The 26,353-nt window shown below is 38.1% G+C and overlaps 5 protein-coding genes across 6 annotated transcripts in view; all 5 read left to right on the plus strand.

Annotated features, from left to right (window-relative positions):
* Positions 1-3,110, plus strand: part of LOC134825972 (transmembrane protein 231-like) — an 11,047-nt gene extending 7,937 nt beyond the window's left edge. The window contains exons 8-9 of the mRNA XM_063838187.1: positions 355-494; positions 2,423-3,110. Of these exons, the coding sequence (XP_063694257.1) occupies positions 355-494; positions 2,423-2,579 (297 nt within the window). The 3' untranslated portion in view covers positions 2,580-3,110. The remainder of the gene's footprint in view (positions 1-354; positions 495-2,422) is intronic.
* The window catches only part of LOC134825967 (lambda-crystallin-like), a 99,804-nt gene extending 89,829 nt beyond the window's left edge, over positions 1-9,975 (plus strand). Inside the window, exons 2-5 of one of the 2 annotated variants that reach the window (XR_010161645.1) lie at positions 3,396-3,569; positions 5,181-6,854; positions 7,036-7,190; positions 7,390-8,331. Coding sequence is in view for 1 of the 2 variants with exons in the window: in XM_063838183.1 (XP_063694253.1) it covers positions 8,538-8,715; positions 8,852-9,618 (945 nt within the window). In the remaining variant the exon portion in view is untranslated. Of the gene's footprint in view, positions 1-3,395; positions 3,570-5,180; positions 6,855-7,035; positions 7,191-7,389; positions 8,332-8,532; positions 8,716-8,851 lie in introns of those variants that run through there. The other variant, XM_063838183.1, reaches the window with a different exon arrangement.
* LOC134825974 (dynein light chain roadblock-type 2-like) overlaps positions 1-11,393 on the plus strand; it is an 88,319-nt gene extending 76,926 nt beyond the window's left edge. Inside the window, exons 2-4 of the mRNA XM_063838192.1 lie at positions 10,147-10,235; positions 10,483-10,618; positions 10,734-11,393. Of these exons, the coding sequence (XP_063694262.1) occupies positions 10,157-10,235; positions 10,483-10,618; positions 10,734-10,815 (297 nt within the window). The 5' untranslated portion in view covers positions 10,147-10,156 and the 3' untranslated portion in view covers positions 10,816-11,393. The remainder of the gene's footprint in view (positions 1-10,146; positions 10,236-10,482; positions 10,619-10,733) is intronic.
* On the plus strand, positions 6,698-7,717 carry LOC134820362 (programmed cell death protein 6-like). Its single transcript, XM_063830761.1, has 4 exons — positions 6,698-6,854; positions 7,036-7,190; positions 7,390-7,556; positions 7,681-7,717. Exons 1-4 carry the CDS (start codon positions 6,698-6,700, stop codon positions 7,715-7,717), a joined length of 516 nt encoding a protein of 171 aa, XP_063686831.1.
* A 6,669-nt stretch (positions 11,394-18,062) lies between the features above and the next one.
* On the plus strand, positions 18,063-25,541 carry LOC134813544 (ELMO domain-containing protein 3-like). Its single transcript, XM_063821379.1, has 5 exons — positions 18,063-18,231; positions 20,785-21,252; positions 21,384-21,598; positions 22,032-22,197; positions 22,478-25,541. Exons 1-5 carry the CDS (start codon positions 18,206-18,208, stop codon positions 22,731-22,733), a joined length of 1,131 nt encoding a protein of 376 aa, XP_063677449.1. The 5' UTR covers positions 18,063-18,205; the 3' UTR covers positions 22,734-25,541.
* The last annotated feature ends 812 nt before the right edge of the window (positions 25,542-26,353 follow it).

The following is a 26,353-nucleotide window of genomic DNA, read 5'->3' on the forward strand; positions in this document are numbered from 1 at the left end:
TTGAATCGTCAAAAATGTCAGTGCATCTAATTGACATGTAACCCTACGCTTCACCTGAGCTGGGCACGTTTTAGAAAGTTTTCTTAAAACTCTGCAGTTCAGAGCAGGTTTAAAGCTGAGCTACTCCCCCGGTCTAGTCTAAAGTTAGACCCTCTGGCTGTCTATTAATATTGACCCGTCTATTTATATTGGGAGCCCTGGTCATTTCAGAATTGTGAGCCCGATCTTTTTAAACTATCCCTAAACACTTGTGTATTTTAAACTGTGATATCATGGAGTAACCCCGCTTCTTGGCCCCAATCCAATTTAAGTTACCGTCACAAGATGTTTGTGTGTAATTACTCACGATTTCAGTCGTACGACATAGTGGATATCCTGAACAGCGTTTCGAAGAGAAGTTTGAGCACCAAGTTAGATGAGTTGTACAGTGTAAGCAGTCCTGGGGATGTGTTTACTGTCAGCTATGTTATAAACATACCCCCTCAAAGTGTCAGGTAATTAGTTGGTAATGGGTTGGTAATTACATGTCATATAATTAGGGAATGTGTGATTAATTATACGTAATCATATTAATTTTAGGGTAATTTTATGGTTTGTTGTTGGAAATAAACTGGAGTTTAAAATTATCTCTCTCTTAATCAAATGATATTGTTTTGGCCCGAGAAGACGAAACACAATATATTACATTATCATATACACACTAATATGTTGTGATACTCTTTTGTAAACACTCTTCTGTAAACACGGTCCTATATTGTATCCTATCCTGTATTATACTATACAATCGATAATCCTGTAATTTTTGGAGGATTTCATAGCGACTCTAATCCTGATTGAGGCTGTTTACAGCTTCGTGTTGAAGTAGCCCTTTCAATGTTCTGCTGACGTCACAACACGTGATATTGCAGGCTGTAAATCTGATGCAGAGTATGTGATAACTGATAACTAATCAAGCATTACTTTATCATTATGTCAGGGAATTTGTTTAAAATTGAAAACGATAGCAGAAATTTCAGAAATCTTCTCAGGTCTTCTGCAAATTATCATCGCCCAATAATACTCAACCATGACATTATAATGACAAATTAACTCGAAATACCAACCCGAACATACCAGCATAATCACAACCATTAAATAATTATCAATTATCATAATTAAGATTTAATTATCAAGCTGCAGCGGCACACCGACACAGACAGAACTAATAGTAGATTCTAAAACGGCTGACAACACCTGCCGTCCGTGTGACGGCTGACTGACGGCGGTCCTTGTCGTGCCAGTTAATTGTTCCACAACCTGCCTTCAACAACTTCCATACTTATCTCATACTCAGCTGCCGCCACAACACCCTCCTCTCTGATAACATCCTCCCTACACCTAATACTGAGAGGAGATATCTACGAAACCTATGAATTTCTTGTTTTCATTAAATTTAACGTAGACTCAAATTATTATGGTTGTCTAAATTGGGTGTCTACTAGAAAGAGGAATGCTGGCAATTCCAGCAAGTTTAATACCAGTAAAGTATGTGTAGTAGTGACTAACATGCACACGCCCCAGCCTGGTGCTGCTGCATCTGGAGGGGAGAAGGAGAGAGAGAGGGGAGAAGTAGGAGATATTATGTAGTGAGTGAGAGAGATACCAATATTATACGATATAGTGTACCCATATAATATATACTGTGTAGATATAATGTGCGAACAGGTTGACATAGGGTCTTCCTCTACCAACCCAACTAAATTAAGCTATTTATGTTTTATGTTATGGGTTTACTATTGGGGCAATAAGTGCGAATGTACTATATCACTATGACGTACATTCTATTGATCCGTAGTGCACCGGCTCCCTGCGGTTAGGTTCACGATAAAGATATTACATATTATTACACCTGGATATCATCTTCTAATGAATACAATTATTGAAGTCTCGTGCAAATGGGGCATCATACCCACAAGGCCCACAACAAGGTACAACATAAGTCATAACACTCGAATTCCATCTCCTGTTATATTCAAGCTCCAAATATTGGGAATTGGCTCAGCATGGCTCAGGAGCTCACAGTTAAAATGTAATCCTGTGTCGTGTCACAAGGGAGTGATTATGAATATTTTAGCTTACCCCCGTGGCTTGTTACAGAGTTACTCCACATTGCTGACACTCTCAACACTGGTGTACAACAATAGAACCCTGAAAGTAGAAACTTCTATTTTGGTCTGCTGGTCCACGTAGGAACATTATGTTGTGCTGGTCTTCCTTATAACGAAACTTTTATTTATTTGTCTAAATGTAAGAAAAAAATAAGCCAGAAAAAGAAACGTAAGTATTGAGAGGTCATTAGTTAAGTATGGTAGTATAGTTGACTTAGTCTTATTTTACTTTATTACTCTATTTGTACCCTTACTAACGACAAATCACGGCACAGGTACGAGCCTGGGTTCTGGGAGGCGATGAAGTACGCGTGGATACAGTACATAACCCTGCTGGTAATCGTGCGGTACGTCGTGTACTCGGTGCGCACTTTCGTCTTCCAAAACATGATCCTTACAACGCTGAGACAGGACAAAGTGAAATCGTCGTGAAATGGAAGTGCATTAGGACTAAAAACCGGGGGTGGAGTCTAGACTGTTATTAGTTGTGGTCGAGTTTCTGGTTGACCCAGAGACTGGTTTTTATTGTGTATAGTATTTAACATGTTTATATGTGTTTTTATTTGTATGTAGTAATATGTATCATAAATCATATTTATTTCATATGAGTAAACATATAAATCATTTTATTAAACAGTAATATATTTATGTTATGTAATCAATATTTTTATAACCAGATTCGGTGAAGTTTTTTCCCTTCACATGTTCAGAATTTTCAGACTTATGCACACGAAGATAGCAATTTGAGCGCAGTTATTAAACGCTGATTAGTACAGATTTATTTAGACATTAATTATTTTGTATTTTTGGGTTCCAGACATGTTCGGGTATGTAATTGCCATGTGTGCTGCCCAGTGCTTTGTTTTATCACGTGAGCTACCCTACTGCTTACATATACTGTAAACATTTAATGACAGTATTAGTTTCATAATTTAATCATATATATACAAAATTATGTACAAAGTTGCGTGTTCTTCTTTTCTTCTTTTACTACCAGAAATTTTGACATTTCACGGAGTTAAACTGAACGAAATTGGTTCTAGAAATTCAAACTCCAAATTACGAAATTGGCCATGATTGGAATATATGAATAAATAAATCAATGTTAAAGCCCGATAAATTGTTTTGATGCAAGCTTAAATATCTCATTGAAAACTTGAAGATGATAATATAAAGTACATTAATAAAATGTACATACATAAATTGGAAACCACATGAAAACTCTACTAATTACAAGTTGTACTACCTAGCTCTATGTCGGGGGAACTACCTCCTTGTTTAGAGGACCAATTAGAGACTTGTGATATATCAGATGTTGAGAAGTATTTCGAGTTAGACTCGTGTAAGAAATGGTGCGAGGAAAACAACTTCAAGAATGTGGCTCTGCAGTTCCCGGACCATCTTCTAGCTCATAGCACCAAGGTGAGTTCCCGGACCATCTTCTAGTTTATAGTATCAAGGTGAGTTCCCGAACCATCTTCTAGTTTATAGTACCAAGGTGAGTTCCCGGACCATCTTCTAGTTAATAGTACCAAGGTGAGTTCCCGGGACATCCTCTAGTTTATAGTACCAAGGTGAGTTCCCAGACCATCTTCTAGTTTATTGTACCAAGGTGAGTTCCCGGACCATCCTCTAGTTTATAGTACCAAGGTGAGTTCCCGGACCATCTTCTAGTTTATTGTACCAAGGTGAGTTCCCGGACCATCCTCTAGTTTATAGTACCAAGGTGAGTTCCCGGACCATCTTCTGGCTTATAGCACCAAGGTGAGTTAGAAGAATTCTTTCTGAACAACAGTATCTAGTACGTATCCAATCACTCATATTGTCCTTTTTCAGTACCTGTTCATCTATTGAGTCATCAGCCTTGAGGGTAGGGGGGTTCAAGACTGATTTAGGTGAAATTTCAATAAGAAAAAATGTCTGTTTTGTGTCTAAGTGGCTCATTTTCTCATTAGGATTGTCCTGTGTTCAAGTTAGGCACGGAGCCAGGGGGGATTCTAGGGATTCCTAAATGAAGACTTTAATGGTTCATGGTGCAGATTTCCTGCCCCAGAAATTCCTGCCTAGAAGCCTTACCCTAACTCTAACCCAAATCCTAACCCAACTTTAACCCTACTGGGGTAGGACCTCCTGGGATTGGGTGACGGTTACCCACTTCAAATATTTTCTTACATCCCCTTTTGAGCTGCATTTTTTCTTCACAAGAGCCGCTGGCAGCTGAATCCCTTCTTCCCTGACTACGATCCTGGTTACGTTTGGTTACAATGTTTCCTCGCTGAACCAAACAATCATACTGACTGCACATATCTCAAGTTATAATGAATTGTGTGAACTCATTGTTGCAACACTGCGAGACACCACCCATACCAATCAATACGGCTAGACACTAGAATTGAAAACGCAGCTACCACACCGAAAACTGGAATAATTTCGCCAAGAGCCCTCAAGAGTCGGTACCCATCCCATTGGATATAACATTGTAATAATATGTGCACACTCATATATATGGGGTAGCATTAGAAGCGGTGGGACTGGCTCAGTGGCTCGTGGAGACAATTATCGTATTAAACAGATCTGATTGTAGTCTAGACATGAGGGGGAGGTGGTGGTGTTTAAAGAAGTGGTTAGTTTTGCAAGTGTGGGAGCCGGGAAGCCCGCCAGCCTTCTCCACCACCACACCGCTTGTGTCTGACACCACATAGCTAACGTTGGGCCAGTCTAATGACTGATGAATACTATGAACTGACGTCTAATGTCTGCTGCACGAACTCTCTTATTGTATAGTTGTATAATATGATTATGTGTGCACTGTGCCCCCACTGTGCAGCCTCACCTGGTCAATTGACAGGTTGTTCCACCAATTGAAAACAATTGGATATTAGACTACTATACTCCCATTTCTCAATAAATTACCTGCTCAAATTAGCCGTAACTGTTTTTGAAATGAGAACCCCAGAATAATTTACGTGAAATTAGTTGACTCTCAGTTGACCGATTTGTTATCTCAATGTAGTGAATCCCTGTCTATTTCAGGTGTACAACGCCCTGACAACAACCACAACTCAACTTCACATACTAGCAGACACCAACTACGGTTCGTGCTGTGTGGACGAAGTGGCGGCACAACGACTCAGCACTCAGGCCATCATACACTTTGGTCACTCGTGTAACTCTCGTGTCCTCTCTCTCCCCACCCTGTTTATATTTGGCAAGGAGCCAGTAGAAGTAGACAGCCTGGTCGAGTGTTATAAACAGACGTACACTGCGCAGGACAATGTCTTGGTTGTTTTTGACCCGGTATATTATCATGCCAGTAGTCGGTTTAACCAGGACTTGCTGAGGTGTTATCCTAATATTTGTGTCAGGAAGTATTGTCGAGAACAAAATACTTCTAATTCTGGCGATGATTCCACCGAGGATATGTCAGGTGATGGCGAATATTCAGTATTTTATGTGGGAACAGAATCTTTGGCGCTAACTAATTGTATACTCAATAATGGATCAAGGAAAGTGTGGTCCTATGATCCGACAAGTAAGGAATGCCGGTTGGAATCGAGGAGTGTCAACAAAATGCTGATCAAACGATTCAGCAATATTGAGAAAATTAAGAGTTGTAAGATCATTGGAATTTTGATCGGAACTCTTGGAATTAAAAGCTTCCGGGAAGTTATTGATCGTATGAAGCAAGTCATAAAGGCGGCCGATAAGAAGTTTTACATTGTCAGCATTGGAAAACCCAACCCTCCAAAACTTGCCAACTTTGCCGAGATAGGCGCCTTTGTGATGGTGGGATGCCCTGAAAATTCTTTGCTTGATTGTAAGGAATTCTATCAGCCGATAGTAACTCCCTACGAACTTGAGATAGCTTGTGTTGATAGACCGTGGGAAATAGACTACATCAGCGATTGTTCCACCCTACTGGATAGCAACTACATCGATATACCATCCCCAGATACTAACCCGGATAATATAAACGACAAAGCCATAGAAAAGTTCAGGTCTTTGGACATTGCTGTTAACTATCTAAACGATCGAACGTGGTCGGGGCTTCAACAAAGGCTCGGTGAAGATGAGCCTGCAGTTTTAAAACAAGGCCAGTTTGGTATTGCTGGGTTTTACGAAGATGAACCGGAGGGCGACACAAGATTAAAGAATTGAAGTTAAATCAACAAACCGCTCGAAGCAAAATTGGTGCTCACGCGCGAACGCCGAACTGGATCTCGCTGAAAAAAGTCTCCTTTTCAGAGTTTTCTATAGACTTTATCGAAAGCCGCGCACCTGCGCCCGCAGAGCAATTGCCGTAGTTTCATTGAAAATTGGATCCAATTGGCCTATTGACTATTCAAATAGCGAATGATTAATGCATAATGCATCTGGTCACAAATTTTATGCATCGCCATGCGTACTGATCAACACATTCGCTATCTATGTGTGCAATTAGCTGAATACTATACCGATATACTCCTTAGTGACACACGTACGAGTGAGTGTGCAATTTTATTATGATATGTAACCCCAATTTCGTGATAGGATGACCACTAAATTTAACGATGGATGACGGAAATAAAGGAGGAAGTAATCTCAAGTCCATATTCTACAGAGTAGACAGCGACAGGAATGGTCTTATCGATATAAAGGAACTTTACAATGCTTTAAAGCAATCTAATGAGAACGACTTCAACCCCGAAACTTGCCAACTCCTCATGGGTAAGATTTTTTTCAACACGTTCACTTTTTTTAACTCTCACAAATCATAATTTTGGTAATTAAAACTTTATACTCGACAAATTTCTCCGTAATGTATCAGTGTGGCGAAGTTGTATGAAGAACATTTGAACCATATCTCAAATTTACACACTGAAACTTGACACCAGAACAACAAATACAGGGCTATTTGACGTTAACGAGGACGGATATATTGATATGGGTGAGTTTGGGGGGATGGTGAAGTACATCAGGAGCTGGAAGAGTACGTTTGGACTGAATGTTGCGAACAGCACCGTTCCTGGCATCAACTCAACACAACTATACGACACCTTGAAGGTTAATATCCCGCATAATGTGCGGACTGTTGTTGTGCCTTTTTAATTACTTTTTCCACCCAGCACAGCTTATTAGGTCTCCTCCCTCATTACTTACTGCTGGCCTCACTGCTTGCCATGTCAAGCATTGTACTAGCGAGTTAGCCTATCTTTAGACCTTCGTGCGTCCTTGTAATTTAAAGCACACCTTCCCACTTTAGGCATGTGGCTGTGGAGTTGACGAAACAATGTGCAAAGTTCTTATCAAAAACTTTGACTCCCGCAACATGCAAGCGCTCGGATTTGACGACTACATGCGATGTTGTGTCACTGTTCAGTCCATGTACAAAGCGTTCACTCACCAGCAGTCGCCTGACGGGACGTTGAGGTTAGATTTAGAGGGCTTAGTTACTATGGTAGTCGAGTCTAGGGCGAGACCGGTACAAAATCTAGCCTTTGATTAGCTCTGAACTTACTAAACTGTAGATCTCGTTTAATAATTGTTTAATTAGGATTATTAGAGCTACTTTACGACTGGTGTATCTTTAATTTATCCTGTTAAATGTTGACAATAAATCCTTTTCAACGAATGCTTCACAGTTTTACAAGCTAGCAGCCAACTCGGCTTGTTGAGCCGAGTCTTATTTTTCAGAAAAATGTAATCTTTAAACTTCAAATATATACTATCGCCTTTGACAACCTATGCCGACGAGTTTTAAGATAATGAAGCACACTAACTTTACTGTTTTCCTCCGTGAATTCTTATAAACTGTTCTGCAAACAATTGTATTGAACAATGTTTTACTATCCTCAAGCAGTAATTACCAGTGATATATATTAGAGTGCATTGCATGATACCGGATTTAATAAGCCTACCTTTAGCCACAGTTAACTCTGAAATTGTATTTAGTGTGTCGTTTATCAAATTTGTTCTAGACACCAATTAAACATTTGACTAGTTATTTTACTTTTTATTAGTATTTTCCTTTTTTTTATTTGTTACTATAAGTTTCTATTTTGGGTACATTTTAGATTGAATTCATTTGTCTTTAAAGGGGTTTCAGATTTATTTTTTGTGAACATAAAAAAATATAAATATATAACATGTGAATACTAGATTGTTAAATTGTATTATATCTTTAGTTTTGTTCGTTAGCTTAGACTTCAGGTGTTCTTTCTTGCCAACTCAGCATGCCATCGTCTACCGATTTAAGGAAATCGAAATATAATACATTCAAATACACAATTTTCGTCCGACCTTCCCCATTTCCTTGCACGCATGAAAACAGCTTTAATAGAATCATTAATAACTGTCATTAAATCAATCAAATGAGAACTGTAAATTCTTACCCTGCTCTCCTTATAGCTGATGTCGGAGAAGATAGCAATAGTTGGGTCTGGTCTGATCGGGCGCAGCTGGGCAGTTCTTTTTGCACGTGGTGGTTACAGAGTAGTTCTGTATGATGTTAAAGAGGAACTAATGACTCAAGCAATGGGGGTTATTGAGACGCAGCTTCGTTCTCTGCACGAGAGTAACCTTCTATTAGGTTTGTAGCCTTCTTTTTAGATTTTTGCTGAGGTTTGTAAACTCAAATGCTTGTAAACTCAGATGTTTACTCGATTGGAAAGTTAAATTGAACGTGCTTGTCATTTTAACTCTTCTCAATTCTGCTCTGATTTCAGGAAAGGACCCAGCAGAATGTTTCTCCCGCGTCTCCACCTGCGATTCCCTCTCCTCTACAGTGGAGGGAGCTATCCTTCTCCAGGAATGTGTTCCGGAGGATCTGGGTTTAAAAAGGAAAGTATTCACCGAACTAGACTCCATGGTATCAGACACCACCATCCTCTCCAGCTCAACCTCATGTATTGTTCCCTCCAAGTTTACAGAGAGCCTCTCCCATCGTGCTAACTGTATTGTCTGTCATCCTGTTAACCCACCTCACTATTGCCCTGCTGTTGAAGTGATCCCTGCCCCCTGGACCTCCGGCCATGTGAAGGAGAAAACCATCAGTATCATGAAACAGATCGGGATGAAGCCGGTAGTAGCTAAGAAAGAGTGTGACGGGTTTATCCTGAACAGACTGCAGTACGCGGTACTCCAGGAGAGTTGGCGTCTTGTTGAGGACGGAGTTTGTGATCCTGAGGATATTGACACTGTCATGACAGGTGGTCTGGGTCTACGCTGGTCTTTTATCGGACCATTTGAAACGATCCACCTGAACGCCCCCGGAGGAGTCAGGGATTATTGTGAGCGGTACAGTGACGGGATAGTTAGAGTGAGCAACACGTTTGGAGAGCCACGCCCTCTGACCGGGGAGACACTGGTTAAGGTAACTGAGTACCTGGAGGGAGATGTACCCATGGAGAAACACAAGGATAACCTGGAGTGGAGGGATGGGGTGCTGAAACAGCTGGCTGTTTTCAAGCAGTCTATGCCGGACAAACCTTAGGAGAGATTGTTGTGCCTTTCTATGCTGTTCTGGCATATTACTTACTACATTTTTGTGACAGGGTTTTTATTTATTATAATTATTAGATCTATTTCATGATATTGTTTTGTATTTTTTTTGGAAGTTTTTAATTTTAATTTATCAATATTCGTCGTATGTCAAAGTATTTCATTTTATAGGGCTGAATTTCCAATATTTTTAGACAGTTATTCTGTATTTTGTTTTTCGAAGGTTCCAGTCTATATATTATTTCAAGAAATTACGGAATTTTATGCGCTTTCTTTCGTGCAGGAGCTTTGCATAATGTAACATTGCATGATTACAGAATTTTCCAATTCATATTTTCACATTTGCGGATTCTTGTTTTTGACTGCGGTTACAGTTCTGCGAGTATGCACTATGCATGTTACCAATGCACTCTGCAAGAGATTAATTCAGTACTCCATCGTTTAGACTTCACTGATATGTTGGTTTGTTACTTTACTTTTTGATATTACCGGGATTATTCTAACTCTGTTTCACTGATATAGGGTCAGCAATGTCTGAGGTTGAAGAGACAATCAAGCGAATTCAATCGCACAAAGGAGTGATCGGAATCATTGTCGTCAGTCAAGATGGTGAGACCTTGTTAAATTTTAAACCGGACTTTTCAATTAAAGTCGTCTAGCAGAAGCGCGCGATTTGTTGATTGGTCGCAGTGACGCAACCCATGTTTGAAAGATGTGACTGAAAACCCATTTTTTTAAAGCATGTATTATTATCCAATCCAATGCATTCACATTTCGGATGAATTCTTACCAACATTATATGCTCACCAACTTGACAATGTATTTGAAATACCAAACCTAAATATCGTTTACCCAGGTATACCAATAAGAACGACTCTTGATAACAGCACCACAGTCCAATATGCCGGTCTTATCCACGAACTGGCAATCAAGGCCAAGTCTGGTGTCCGAGAGATAGACGCTCAGAACGACCTCACTTTCCTTAGAATAAGGTTTGTGTGGAGTACTCAGTACAGGGGTTTTGTTATCTTTTCGATTTAAAGTTTTGAGCAGTTCTTGTCAGTAACTACCGTAACTCGATTTTAGCTAAACCATCAAAATCATCAGGTCAAAAAAGCACGAGATCATGGTGGCACCCGACAAGGATTACCTCCTGATCGTTATACAGGACCCGTCTGTTTCTTCCTAGCGACTTAGCTGACACCCAACGTCCCAACTGGTACCTTTGTAACCTCCTAGTTGATATCCCCTCTGGTACCTCTGTATCTCCTCAACGAGATACTATCCTGTATCTCCTAAACGAGATACTATCCTGTATCTCCTAAACGAGATACTATCCTGTATCTCCTAAACGAGATACTATCCTGTATCTCCTAAACGAGATACTATCCTGTATCTCCTAAACCAGATACTATCCTCCCTCTGCGCTGCCGCTTAATGCTGCTATCGTTGCCCTTTAGGAGTCGTTAGAGGCAGCTCACACTACTCCGGGAGAAGTTCTCTCTAAACTTGGATTGGGATTGCTAGGCTGATCTACACGAAATGTGTACTCATGCTATTAAAAGAACATGTATTTGATTTTTCTCTGTGTTATGTAAATGGTTTTGGGTCTTTTTATTTCTGTAATTGTATTAAAGATAATCGCTGTCCAAATTCTCTACTTTTTTTCTTAATTTAGATGGCAATTGTAGTCCAGTATGTCACTGCATGGCTGTATAACTTATATTATTTGCTCTAATTTCCTTTGAAGATAATCGTTAAAACTGATTTATTGTTTTTGATTGATTACATAATGCATCTGGATGCTATTTTGTATTTGTGAATGCGCTAAAATGAATTTCAAAATCTTTGTAAGCCGAAAATGTTGCTACTTGTCCTATCATTTTTTCATGGTTCAGGAAATTGAAATATGCAATACAAGCAGACAGTTCCCACACTAATTCATCTAAAAGTAAGAGCGGATGCTGGTTCGATTGTTATATTTTTCTACCCGGAATTAGGAACTACTTTTGTGTGTTAGTGCGATTGATGAACCATGTTTTATATGAAGTTTTTTGTCAGATAATTGGCACATGCGATTTAATTATTTGTTTTCCAACGGCCTTGATAAACAAAGTGTTTAATTTAGTTTGCAACAACTGAACTAATATCATGACAGTTTACAGAGTAAAAAGTATGATCACGTCTCCTTAAATATCGATAATAAATCAGTATGCAGTATTGTGTTGGTTTTGTGAGTCGTGACGGCTCTTACTAATTTACTCGCCCAAAAATTATCACGTGACTTTGGTTCTTATGGTTTTGTATATAGACGAAAAAACAGTTTTACATAAACCCTAAATCCCAACCTGGCTTAACCATAACCCCGACGCTATCAATAACCCGGCCTAACTCGAGCCCTAAACAACCGGATTTGTGTTTAACTTGCCTGTCACGTGACCAAAACCAAGAACAGTGTTTGCCCATAACTCTCCAGGATCAGGAAAGCATTTTTACCCTACGTCATGGGGGGGGGGGGGGGGGGGGGGGGGTTATAACCTACCAGGACGCGTCCAGAGTTGGACTCGTCGACGGTCAGTCGGTCAAATATTTTAAAAGTATCACCCGTTAATGTTATCACCCGTTAATATTATCACAGTGCTGGCAAGCACGACCGTTGCATTTATTGTGGGTATACTATGTACCCCATTTATTATTATACCCCCTTTACTATAATTATACCCCCTTTGGTACACGTTACAAGCTTCTTTCGTGCACGCGAAGCGTGCACTCCGGCCGGAGGCGGCGGCCGAAGGCCGCCGCCTCCGGCAGGAGTTTTTCAGGCATTAAGAAGTCGTTCAGCAGATTTATTTTTAGTTCAAAACATTCTAATTTGATGTCAAAGATGACAGGAATAAAAAATAGTTATGTTGAGATTTTTAAGAAATTTGCATAAAATACTCGCCAGCACTGTTATACGAAATTCGGTAAAAAACCCAAAATCGCCATATTCAGGTGCCTTAAAAACCACATTAAAATTGAGTTAGAGATCTGAAATTTTTCAGGGCGTCTAGACGTTGACCAAATCGACTGCAAAAAAAGTTTCAGGTTTCAGGAGCATCGGGAAGTGGGTTTTCTAGAACCCCTGTTTTACGACAGATTGTCGTGATACATATTCAGGGATAGACGCTTTGACAGTCAAATATAGTCAATTGTATCCTAAATTTAGGTGTCCTTAGATTCAAAAGTATAAAAGATACAGCCATTTCCGACCACAGGTCTTTAAAATAATTGTTTACACTTTAGTTTACACTAGCAGGAACCCGTCTTACTATAAAGTGGTGTCAAGACTCAAGAGACTAAAATAATTATTACCTATTTAATTCGCGTTTTTGACACCACTTGGGGGTCCAAATTTTGGGCACTAAAATTCTTATTCCTTGGCCAATTTTTTATTTTTTCATACTGATTTGATTTTGAAGGCCATTAAAGCATTTGACCCAGTCAAAAAAGTTTCAGTTGTATATCTTTTACGGTTTTTGAGGAAAGTCCCGTTAAAGTTGATGCCGTGGTGTCAGTAAAATGGCACGGAACCATATATATCGTCTCGCTTTATATATAGTAAGATTGTATAAAAAAAATATTTGACGTCATAAACACCCCTTGATGACGTCATCAAGTTAACCGTTTTTAAAACTTGATTTTCGACAAAGTAATAACTTCTAACATTGATTTAACACTATTTAAAAGTAATTTTTTTCAACATCTGAGGAAATTTTCACCTTAGATAATTGTTCAAGCATTCTGAAAATCTACCGGAAAGTTTTCTTATCTTACTCCTTCATAAAGATATTTGCCTTTGAAGTTAGTGCTTTTTAGAAAAATTATTTTTTTAAAACGTCAATTTTGCGATTTAGTATTCTCTGGTGTTGGGCTATCCCTTGGGTCGTGGAGCTCAGTTCTGCTTCCTATAGGTATAAATTGTGCATTAGGCTAGTTTTAAAGTTGAAAATCAAAAAGTTGCACACGTGGGGACACGCCCAAATTGATTAAAAATTGCTAAAATCACTGAAAATTGGTGTTTTCACGATTTTTATCAACTTTGGAGTCCCGTTGTGATCCAAGTTCTATTTGAAATCTTTTGAAACTTTGCACGCTTATCAAACTATATATAAAATACCGCTATGCAAAAATTTACGGCGATTCAGTATTGGATGTGCACGTAACGTCCGCTCAAAGTTTGCACGTGCGAACGGTGAGAATTATGCTCATTCGTGATTTCGAACAAATTCTGCTTTACCACGACAGTTCAATGTCATTATAAATGAAGTTAATGGCAACTTGAATGATTATAATGTTTTATGTTCAGTCAGTGATAGACCGATATGCTTACTTAAACACAAGGAAATGTTTTTAAAGTAAAAATTTCGAAATCGTTGAAACTTCCTCCTTATTAATGAAGACATCAGTTTATATTATTATTTCGATTTTATAAAGTATCCTGATAGTGATATTACATTATAATCAAAAAGAGATGATATTTTACCAAAACCCATAATCATGGGTAGAGTGGACCGCTGCCAGTGTCTCTCTTTCCCAAACAAAAGGAAATGATATTAATTTGATTGACCGTTCTCAAATGCAAAATGATACCGAGAATGAAATCGGTCGCTCGCTTTTTCCATTAATTTACAATTGTAATAGATTAAGAAGAACTACCCGAAGGCAGCTGTACTCAGCAATAAAGATTCAATAAACTTCAGCTAATTTACTAACTACCAGTACCACCCTTATCCCGAAATACTAGGTATATCGACCCGAACGCAACCCAAAGGAATTTGTACAGCATGTGATTGATTGTAAGCCGTGAATGAATACTAACTACCAGTACCACCCTTATCCCGAAATACTAGGTATATCTAGGGGGTGCACGATAAAAATAAACTTGCTCGGATTTAAAAAATTTTTGTACCACAGTTTTCTAGAGACTGTGAGAATTTTCACAATACCAAATTTGTCATACCTTTTTGGAAAGATTAGTGAGTTTCGCCTAGGTGCCATATTTGATGGTGCGCGGCTTTTGGAGCAAAAGTAGCTGTAAAAGTCGCGTAATTTGACCAAATTCGTCCAAATTTGACCATTTTTGTCGTATTATTCGGATATGTCTTCAGTTCCTTAAATGAGATCATTCTGGTAGGTAGTGCGCCATCGACAGTGAGCCGCGCGTGCCGACTGTAGGATGGTTTTTTAGCGCTAATTTCGGCCAGCACAATTTTCTTCAAACAAATAGATATTAAGTATCCTTCCCGACCTCTGATTGCAACAAAAATTGGTAAGCTTACTCATAGACTTACAAGGAAAGTGTCCGGAAAGTTTAAAGCATATCCAACCATCAGACATTATGTTACAGCTAAAAGCAGCGTATTTTGCCCCATTTTTATCACTATATCAACTCCGATATCCACCAAATTTTTCGGACAGTTGTGAAAGCCCTATTGGAAGGTCGTCGCCAATTTTCAGAATGATCTCATTCAAGGAACTGAAGATATATCCGAATAATACGACAAAAATCAACGAATTTGATCAAATTTGGTCAAATTACGCAACTTTTACAGCTAATTTTGCTCCAAAAGCCGCGCACCATCAAATATGGCACATAGGCGAAACTCACTGATCTTTTCAAAAAGGTATGACAAATTTGGTATTGTGAAAATTCTCACAGTCTCTAGAAAACAATGGTACAAAAATTTTTAAAATCCGAGCAAGTTTATTTTTATGGTGCACCCCCTAATTCTGGAAATTGGCGACGACCTTCCAATAAAGCTTTCACAACTGTCCGAAAAATTTGGTGGATATCGGAGTTGATATAGTGATCAAAATGGGGCATAATACGCTGCTTTTAGCTGTAACATAATGTCTGATGGTTGGATATGCTTTACATTTTTCGGACACTTTCCTTGTAATTCTATGAGTAAGCTTACCAATTTTTGTTGCAATTGGAGGTCGGGAAGGATACTCAATATCTATTTGTTTGAATAAAATTGTGCTGGCCGAAATTAGCGCTAAAAAACCATCCTACAGTCGGCACGCGCGGCTCACTGTCGATGGCGCACTAATTAGTATATCTGATATCGACCCGAACGCAACCCAAAGGAATTTTTACAGCATGTGATTGATTGTAAGCCGTGAATGAATTAATGGGAAAAGCGAGCGACCGATTTCATTCTCGGTATCATTTTGCATTTGAGAACGGTCAATCAAATTAATATCATTTCCTTTTGTTTGGGAAAGAGAGACACAGGCAGCAGTCCACTCTACCCATGATTATGGGTTTTGGTAAAATATTGTTATCACATAACAAATTGAATACATCGATCAGCGCTTATAGTGTATATAATTTGATTCACAATGTCAATCTTACTGGGCGGCGCTCAGCCTGTCATTCCGCCGAATTTTTATTATTGTTTATGTTTATGACCATACACAGGGGGGGTCCCCAGGCCCAGGTAATGTCAATCCTTTGCAGCTCGGCGAGCTGCCGGCAGTTTAGTGGCATGGTGCATTTTGCCGATTTACCTTACCTGGGGACCTCTTGTAGCGCGATGCGTTACTGTGCCGCGCCGAGCTGCCATGAATTGACATCGTCAATTAAGGGACCTCAAGCTATCATGTTCATAAATATATAAAAAATAGAGATTAGGCGGAATGACAGGCTGAGCGCGGCCCAGTAACGATTTACATTGTAGCGCGATGCACTACTGGGTCGCGCGCGCATCAAATAATGCTTCTCGCAACCAGATCGGCGAGATGCACCACTGTGCCTCACCGAGCTGCGAAGGATTGACATCGTGAATCAACGATTTACATTGCAAAAATGGTTGCGAGAAGAATTATCTTCGATATATGCGCAGCGCGGCCCAGTAGTGCATCGTTGTATCACGTGGTGACCCCCACGGTCGCTTCACTATAGCGTCTTCGCGACGCTACAGGGGGAGCCGCGCACTTCGTGCGCGGCGGATCATACAACGTATGACAAGTGCATCGTGCATGCTACAAGTATGTAATATATATAAAACATTAAAACTATGGCTTCATGCCGGCAACCCGCACGCGCAGCACTGAATGCCGCGCGCAATATTATGCGTATGCTTCCCCTCTTAATGGGTGATACTCGTAAACTATCTGTTCCATATATTGGACCGTCGACGAGTCCAACTCGGCGCGCGTCCTGGTAGGTTGTAAACCTACAATTCCCCTCTTATCTGACGAGATCGAGTTGCTTTGCTTCGGAAACACAATACACAGTCGTAGTGAATCCCGCTACAATGTCTCACGTCGTGACCTTCATAGTAATTTCATTTAATAATGTACTGTGGCGAAAGCCAAAATCTGAAATCTAAAAAACATGCAAACACCTATTATTTGTTCGTTTTCAAAATATATTTTATTAACTGTGCTTTGCTACAACATACAAGTTGCAAGCTTGTCTCGTGCATCACTTGCGAAGCGTGCACTCGCGCACAAAATGAATCACAAGGTGTTATGTATTAAATTGTGTTTTATTTCCACTTTTAATTTAACGGGTAGTATTCGTAAAATATTTGTTTGGACCGTCGACGAGTCCAACTCCAAACTCGGCGCGCGTCCTGGTAGGTATATAAACCTACAACTTATAATATTTGAAAATTTTCGCGGCTTTAAATGTTCAACCTTTTCAACAAGAATCGAGCGCTATAATAGTTTGCGATTCGTGGTGCACAGTTGACTGTGTTCTGACAATATCTTTCTGGATGTAATCATGAAATTGTACAACTACTACTTATCGAACATGATTGAACATTTCAAACACTTACATCAGAATCGACCTGAAATTCGAATTTAATAATACTAAGCCACGAATATTTTTAAATCTGCTATCTCTGTACATTATCATGTGTGAACACTGTTGTTTGAATACCATTCGAGAATATGTTCTAATCATTTGAGAGCTGCTTTGTTTTATCATTTTTTCGAAGGTAATTTGCTTTCACTGTTGTTTTCCTTTCATTGGGCTATCCGTTGCTGCATGGTGCTACACTATGAGCCTTTCCAATGTGCTATTGCTTTGATCGAAGACTGAGGTTCCATTTTAAGGCATCCTCCTTAGTGCACATGTTAAAGAAGCATTTGCTTAATTGAAATAGAGGACACTGCATTATTTTAAGTTGCACCTTGTTGACACTAAATGAGAAAATGTTGTTGAGTGTGATCTGAGCATTCGGAATTCCTCACACAGCTAGGCCATAGGCTTGCAAGAGATTTCGTATGGTGTCAACTTCAGATAGGTCTTTATTCAAAAGAAGTTCACATTTTTATGCTGCTTCTGCTTCACCCTAACATTATGGTGTATGAGTAAAGAATTTTGTTGAAAGATTTTGTATTTCTATACTAAAGTGTTGTACCAAGCCTATTGAAACATCTTGGTACTATCAGTTTTCAGTTTTTTTTTCAAAAACTTTATGGTTTTATTCACGATTTTGTTGGCTAATTATTCTGAATCTTATTTATCTGACTTTGCGTGATTTTTTAGACCCAAATACTACGAATTTCAACACATAGTGATGGTTAGCTTCTCTCGATGTCTAAGGTATGGTATAATCACAAAACTGAAAATAAGATTAACCGACAAAAGTCAAAGGCATGCTGGCACCAGTTTTCTGATCCTTTTTTTGAAATTGAGGGTTTTTTGTGTTCTTAAAACTTGCATGATGTTCACGGTAGACTTTTTCTATACTCTTAAAATACATCCCTATCAACACTTTTTTAAGTCCTGGAAGAAGCTTCTATTTTTGAATTTGGAATCACCAGACAGAGTGTTGCAGTTGCTAATGGGTAAACTCAAGGATGGAATGGTCACCTCTTTTCCTGAAAATTGATTGAAATAAATTTTCGTGCACATACAGAATGAATGGTTAATAATTTAATATATATATATGTAGACCAAGGTCTGTGCACGGGATGCTTCCTGAAAGAATCCAGTTCTTTTAGCGGGGCACCCTACCTAAAGCCAAATTGAGATATAATAATCATATTCCTAGAGAAATAATCAGAAATCGAATACCAATCAAATAATATGATATATAGGAGCAGTAACCATATTTACTATGCAAAATGCCCCAACCACATAGTGTAAATTTATATAGAATTCAAATTCCATATCATCATTAAACCTCAATAGTCAATATAATAGCCCAAGCAAAATTAAATAACTTCTTATATACCTTACTGTCATACTACAAATTAATTAAACATTTGAAATCTGTTAACCAGGGAATAAATTTCTAAACCTAATGCAAGTGAAATAATTTAGATGCAATAATGAATGCCTAATGTGAGTATCAACTGTCAATGTCCTTGTAAAAAAGTCTGTAAAAGAGATATGAGTAACTAATATAGAAGAAAAAACAGGAAGTTGTCGTCTGTTGAAAAATAAATAAAATATCTAGAATATAAATTAGAATATAAAATAACATTCAGTCAATGTGTCGTCAATAAACTGTACAATTATCAAATGTTAAAACTGGGTGATACAGTCACCAAAAATAAATACTAAGTATAATAAGTAAATAAATTAAATGTGGTCTATAAAACTACCACCAGGTATAATAGGTCAATAAATTAAAAGTGGTTTATAAAACTACCACTGTGCGAACCCTTTCTCCAGCCAAAACATGTCAGTCATGCGCAAAATCAATCAAAATGGTAAGGTGGTAAAAAAGGGAAAATCCTTTCGATACATCAATTATATATGCCTCAGATTTAAAAGAATTAGAAGATACTTAGTTATCGTCGACTATGATTGCAGTGTAAAATTTGTCATATGAATTGTCGACGGTATAATTAGGGTCTGTTGTTATAGATGAGAGTAGCTGTTTCTTATATGAATCACTAAAGCTTTTAACATCGGGCAGATTTCGTAGATCTGTTGGAACATTATTCCAACATTTTGCCCCCAAGTATTGAAAGTTTTTATGTGATGTTGATCTATTAACATATAGGTTGCAGCTTTCGCCGCTCCTACTACCTCCTGATATGTAACTAAATTTGTTCATAAAGTTTGTAGGACAATTGTCATGGATGATTCTAAACATATAATTTGACAGATGGAGTTGTCGTCTAAGATGGAGTGGTAACCATTTCATGTCTCTATAAACATTAAGGCTGCTCTCTGTTTGTGGAACGTTGAGAGCTATTTTGGCTACCTTTTTGTACAGAGTGTCAAGTTCAGCAAGTTTTGTCTTGCCAGCTCTACAATAGATCGTGTCTTAATAATCGAATTGTGGCAACATGAGTGCATTGGCAAACATTTTCCTATATTTAATGGGTAGCAGTGCTTTACTTCTATACATGGCACCAATTCTCTTCATGACCTTCCTAATAACATAATCTACATGGCTTTTGAAGTTTAATTTACTATCTAGAATGAGGCCAAGATATTTTGTCTCTTTGCACTCCTTGATTGTGAAAGTTACCTCATTACATTCAATGGTTAATTCATCATGTTGATCAACAGAATCAAACAATAGGAATTCAGTCTTCTTTTCATTGAGTGATAATTTATTTACACTGAGCCATTTAAAGATTGTCATAAGTTCTATTTTCATGTTTATAAATGTGCTTCTGCAGGTTTGATCAAAGAATAGTGCACCATCATCTGCAAATAGAAAATGATAATGGTAGTATTATAAAGTAGAGTTCAACATTTTATAAGTAAATTGAAGTGAATCATATTTCTGACATTATCTGGAAACTAGATTTTTTTGCAACAATGCCACCTTCATCAAGTAGGTTAACTTATGGTAAACATATTTTGCTAGAAATTAAATTTAGATCAATCTTATATATATGACAGTTTGACAACATTGCGTTTAAATTCCTGTTAGGACACTATGGAGGGTTAAGTGATCATCAGCAGTGACATGATTTATTATATACAGCATTTGAGCTTGACTATGTTATAATTTGATCTATGTTTTTATGTTACATCTTTAGTGTATTAAATGTTGAATATGTTATTACGAAAAAGAGCGTTTATATATATATAGTCTGTTTTAAAGCATTGCCAGAAATGATCATCCATGTGTTTTTGCAAAGTTCTGCTAGAAAAAAAGCATTAATCCCCAAATTTGTAACTTTTTAGAATGTTACAAGCCAGACCCAGTAGTCCTGATGATAGCGAGGAGTTTGATGACGTATTCGATGATAGCCTCTTAATCCCAGCTTCAGCTAAAAAGAAGCAATGTCTGTCTAAGAGCAGAAGTCTCAAAACCAGTTATGACAGTTATCTGACTAAAGAAATGATCCACCCTCTCAATGATTTGAATAAGTCCCTTGATGGTGATGAAACTCAAGAACCTTACAAAAGAAGGGGTAGTGAAGCAAGACTAGAAAAGAGGAGACCATCAAATAAACCAAGTTCATTTGTGACGTTTGCAGAAATTCTCTCCCATTTTCAGAATCAGGATCCTATGAAAATGCAACGTATTCTTGCTGAACAGAATGCTAAACATGGGAATGGTAAAATTCTTGGCATTTTTTCTCCTCATCCAAGACTGTCAGCAAATCTGAGTAATGAGAAAGACATATTCCTGCTTATGGCTGAGACCAAGTAAGTTATAACATGATGTTATTTTGAAAATGCTTTTTAAAAAGAGGAGTCGAATGTATTTGGGACTAATATTTTCAAACCACATCGGTTTTTTGATCTACATGTCCCAACATGGTTTCATATAATTGCAGGTACGAGAGGACTGAACCAATACACTTACTAATCCTACAATCTATCTACTCACGGCTAATGGGCGGGCCTCTTACCTGCCCTGCACTGGGAGCTCATTGGATGGATGTTGGTTTTAACCATCCAGACCCTTCTATAGACCTCACCTCTGCTAAAATGTTAGGAGCAGTTTCTCTGCTCTTTTTCATTACTCAGTACCCTGCTCTTGCAGAAGATGGTAAGATTTTTTGTTTGTTTGTTATTGGTACCATACACTGGGTTACACTACTTATTGGCAGCAGTGTCCCCTTAACTTTGAAAAGCTCATCCTCAAATGACTGAAATGACTTAAATTACACTCATTGTAACCTTTGCTCTAATTCATCATTATTTAAAGTATATTTAAGTGATGATTTGTAAGCACCTAAATGGTTAGTCACACTGGTACAAGGTAGTTTCCACATCCCCTACACTAAAGATAAGTACATTACACTTAGAGGTGGTGTATTGCACATATTATAAACATGTACAGTTCCTGTACGGACCTGTTTCTAAGCGAAACAATACATATAGTAGATGATTAATTTGTCGTTACACCCACATTGAAAGATAACATGTTGTACTAAATGTGTTTGTATGTGACATATTACTCTAAACTAGCTTAATTTCAGTGTTCCAGTTATCCACATCATCGTACCAAGGGTTCCCTTTTGCTTTGGTAGGCCTCAACTTTACCAGGTCTATTGTACGACTGGTACGGAAAGAGATCCTCAACCGGCACTTTATCCGTCAGAAACAGCTCATCTACATTGTGATGGACTTGTATTGCGCTGTGTGGTAAGTGTGACAAGTTGCTAAGCTAAGGAGACAGCACTCGTTTGTTTTGTAATACAGAACGTTGTAGTCTGCAGTGTCAATGGCACTTGCACTGCTTCCCTAAGACTAGTAACATGGATCGCTCTGGACGGTGCTTTAGATCCCTAATATATTTACCACAATAGATTGAATTCTGTGCCCAAATGGTGGCGCCAGGTGCGGTGTTACACCCACCATCTGTAATAATTGTAAATTATTATCCCACTTACCGGAAGTTGTTAGCTAGTTATCTGTATCACAGGTATAAGTTCTACGTTTCGTGGAAGAATAACGATCCTAATATACGAGATCTGAACTCAGTGACGACTGCCATGGAACACGACATTATCGTTAAACCTCTCTCCATCTTGGCTCAGTTCCAAAAGGGTATCAAACGTACTAATAGCAATCCCGGTGGCAATACTGTCGGTTTCAAGACTTCCTTTATCAAGCGTGGATTGAAGTTTTCTTCGTCCTCCTCAAATATAAACATCAGATCAGTGTTTTCTCAATCCTGATCCCGAGGGAATGATCTCGAACATTTTCTATCTGTCAGAGCCTGAAGGGCTGTATGTAAAGATGTAAGGGGACTTAATGTTTGTTTGTGTGAACAAATTTGAGATGGGTTTATAGGAAAGGGAAGATTTGTGACGAGGTTGAAGTAAAGAAATGTTACACTCCGAATAACGTAGCAGATTGAATTATTTGAATATTCTCAAGAAGGAATCCTGAAGATTGTAAATTAGTAAACCCCTCGTTGATATGTGAGACCCTTGTGTACTACTGTTAAGAACGTTTTCTAAAGAGAAATGTATACACACCAGGCCCTGTGGTTGATGAGCATGGCGCCCCTTCTTGTAGCCAATCACTGATCAGCATATTCCTGCATAATATGCTAACTCTTACACCGACTATCTTCATATATTTCATGATAATATATTGTTACCTCTGATTAGTGATAATATATCCCGAGACAATGCGAGCGTATGTGACTGTCGTGACACACTCATTCCTTGTGATGTGTAACACGATTAATTCCCCCGTACCTGACTTTTTGTACCCCCCTCTAGTCTCTCCCGAATACCAAGATAATGTACTTCCTAGTGGTAATGTGATTTGTTAGGCCGGTGTGAGTCACTTAACGTTACATTTCCTGCTTACATGTGTGCAAAATATTTCATAGCTCCCATATTATGGCCTGTTTTTTTCTTCTTGTGTTATATTGTGTGTATCTCCGTTCGGCGTTCACCGGTTCACCCGTATAATGATATTTTCTTTGAGCGTCCAGTCCTTTTGTGTTGATAAGATTTGTTAAAAGTAAACTTTTTTGGATGTTATACCGCCAGATAAATTATTTTATTTGATTATTTATTATTAATTTGTGATTTTCTTGTATTTGAAAGTAGAAAATGGGGTTTGTTCTCTCGTAATCAGTGGCACGTTTCTCGCATGTTTTTTTGAAGTTCACATGAACTTTGAGATGGGCTTCTATTTGTCAGTCTGACTGGTCGGTGACGTGTGAAAAACACTTCGGCAAAGTCAACCACTTTTTCAGCATCTTTTAGTGTTTCGATTGAACTACATTATGTACTGTAACCGTTGGAATGTTGTCCGGAATGTTTGTTACACGTTTATGTTTGACAATAACACACATCTTCCAATCTTATTGTCATTAATTACTAATTAGGTTCCTTAAACGATATTTTCATAGTTATTTGATCTCCTTTAAATATTATGATGATCTATGATGATTACTGAAAATTGTACAACAGTATTATATGTTAATGTTAAACCTTTTTCTGTAGCTAATACAGTTCAGTTTTAGTTGCAAGGTAAATACTAAATATATGATAAACATTAAACATGTCGCCTACCAATGTATGGTGTATTTGTAAAAATTATTTTGTGTCGGTTGACATATGTTGATATTTGATAAGTTTTAACAAAATGTCGTGTTATGACTGATTTTTGTTTTAAAATAATTTAAAAGTGCTAAAATAATTTAAAAGTGCTATGATGCAGTCCAGTGCTTGTGTGTTGATGATACACAAGCCTGGAATTCCATTAGTCATGCTCTTTCTAGAACAATCCATGCAAGCTGATGTAAGTGAAAACAACTTGATTTCATAAAACTGCCACACCCCGCTTTCCAGCTTGTCGTGCATTATACTTAATGTAATGAAATGTTCGATAACTTATATATCCGCCGCTTGCATTCCACTGAAAACATAGAAATCAGCCGATAATGCGTAAGAGCACTTATACAATATTCTAAAAACTAGGCGGTCGGATTGAGATGAACTTTCTTGATACGTGCCCTAAAAATGACAGACCTGTCAAAAAAAAAGTAACAAATATATATCACTCTGTGTAAAATATATTATTGCGAAATTGTAAGATTTCCTTAAAACTAGACCAGGAACAGCTCTTATCCCAACTAGACCAGGAGCAGCTCTTATCCCATTATATTGTCCACACAGTTTAACATATTCAATTAAACTATCCCGGCAATATTAGACCCACATTGTTTTTATAATACTCCTCCTGCTAGACAAGTTAAAACTAACCCGCTACTACCCCTAGCTCCTAGCTACCTCATACACATACCAACATGACTGAAGAAGTATGCACCGAAGTTATGGCTAACCTTGCCAACTGTATAGCTGTGAACGGAGGAGAGGGCGAGTGCGCAGAGTTCATGTCCAAGTTGTCGGAGTGCTGTGCAGCTAATAACAGCAGTACTGGTGTTTGTGAGGTTAACTCTGGAGCTTAGAGTGGGGAGCACGTGTCTAGGATCTTGTTATGGACCTTAATATGGACCTTACTATGGACCTTAACATGGACCTTAATATGGACCTCACTGGGGCTCACAATTTGGGGGCTATTTATTTCCTAATATGAACATTGCTTTTTGGCCAGCTAGCAGCTGATTTGACTATAAGTTATAAATCGGACGGATATTATTCATCATGGACACTATATTTAATTAATTAATTGACATGGCTTTGTGTATGGCCTAAGGAGTTTTTCAGCACAACTTTTTTTATATTTTATAAGATGGCTTTTTCTACTATGGATAACTTCAACTCAAATTGAAAATTGGTTGCCTTTTTCAGAATTTAACTTATTTTCCAGTTATGTACTCGTTTTATGGGTATGATCAACATAAGGGTTGACGTAGTGTGTGTGACCAAATTGTAGTGTGTTTTCTTTGACCAAATTTTGATAAATTACATAAATATCATTTTACTTAATTCGGATTACTGTATCAATTACCAATAACTATATTTACTTACAAGTTCATTAAATCATTATTTATAGTTTGATATGAAAGCATTTTATTGATTCCAACAATTTCTTAATTTACTTTTAACATAGCTCCGGGAAAACAGTTTATAAAACACATTACGGATTCAATTCCCTCCGACAAGATTTAAACACCCTAAAATAGTACATGCTTCTTTAGTCTTTATAACACGGAGGATATATCTCTACTGATTGGTACAAATTTACCGGGCCATTAGATCTCTCATTTGATCGTCCACTACCACCGTGTAGGATCACTAGATAATGTTAGTGTTGGTACTTAAAGAGCACACCACACCCAGCTACATAGCGTTACAGCTAACACTATCCTCCCCTTAATACTTTAATACCTCCCTCTAACTCAGCTGTGTGTTTAAAACTCACTTTATTTGTTTCAATCGGCTCATGTCACTTTATTTACGGGGGTTTACAAGTTTCCAGTTAGGGCACCCAGATTACTAATTATAACTCTCTAGTCTTTCCAAATACCATGTCTAAATTTGGTAGTCCCTGGTCAAATTGTTAATTATGAGGAAGCTCTGGGTTTCTATGTATTGTACAACTCTTGCTTACAGTGTGGATTTATGGAGCATAAATAACCATGCTAAACTTTACATCGAAAGTCCAAAATACTGATAGAAATTCGACAGCGATAACGAGCAAACTCTTCCGGTTTTGCCACTAATATAATAATATTTAAGTCAATAATCTATTCCTAATAGTAGATGACATTCCGGACGCTGTCTTAATTGCACCTTACTTAAAACTTCTCTACCGCCAGCAATACGATAATACCGTCATTTTAGCTATGAAACAGAACGAAACCGGTCTA

Source organism: Bolinopsis microptera, chromosome 1 (assembly GCF_026151205.1).
Source record: "Bolinopsis microptera isolate Bmic1 chromosome 1, MBARI_Bmic_1.0, whole genome shotgun sequence".
In the NCBI taxonomy this organism is placed as follows: domain Eukaryota; kingdom Metazoa; phylum Ctenophora; class Tentaculata; order Lobata; family Bolinopsidae; genus Bolinopsis; species Bolinopsis microptera.

Excerpts from the sequence above, each read along its gene's own strand:
- LOC134820362 (XM_063830761.1), top strand. The coding sequence starts at position 6,698 with ATGGATGACGGAAATAAAGGAGGAAGTAATCTCAAGTCCATATTCTAC. Across the intron at positions 6,855-7,035 it reads AACTTGCCAACTCCTCATGG|GGCTATTTGACGTTAACGAG; the intron begins GTAAGATTTTTT and ends CAACAAATACAG. Across the intron at positions 7,191-7,389 it reads AACTATACGACACCTTGAAG|GCATGTGGCTGTGGAGTTGA; the intron begins GTTAATATCCCG and ends TTCCCACTTTAG.
- LOC134813544 (XM_063821379.1), top strand. The coding sequence starts at position 18,206 with ATGGTTAGCTTCTCTCGATGTCTAAG. Across the intron at positions 18,232-20,784 it reads AGCTTCTCTCGATGTCTAAG|AATGTTACAAGCCAGACCCA; the intron begins GTATGGTATAAT and ends GTAACTTTTTAG. Across the intron at positions 21,253-21,383 it reads CTGCTTATGGCTGAGACCAA|GTACGAGAGGACTGAACCAA; the intron begins GTAAGTTATAAC and ends ATATAATTGCAG.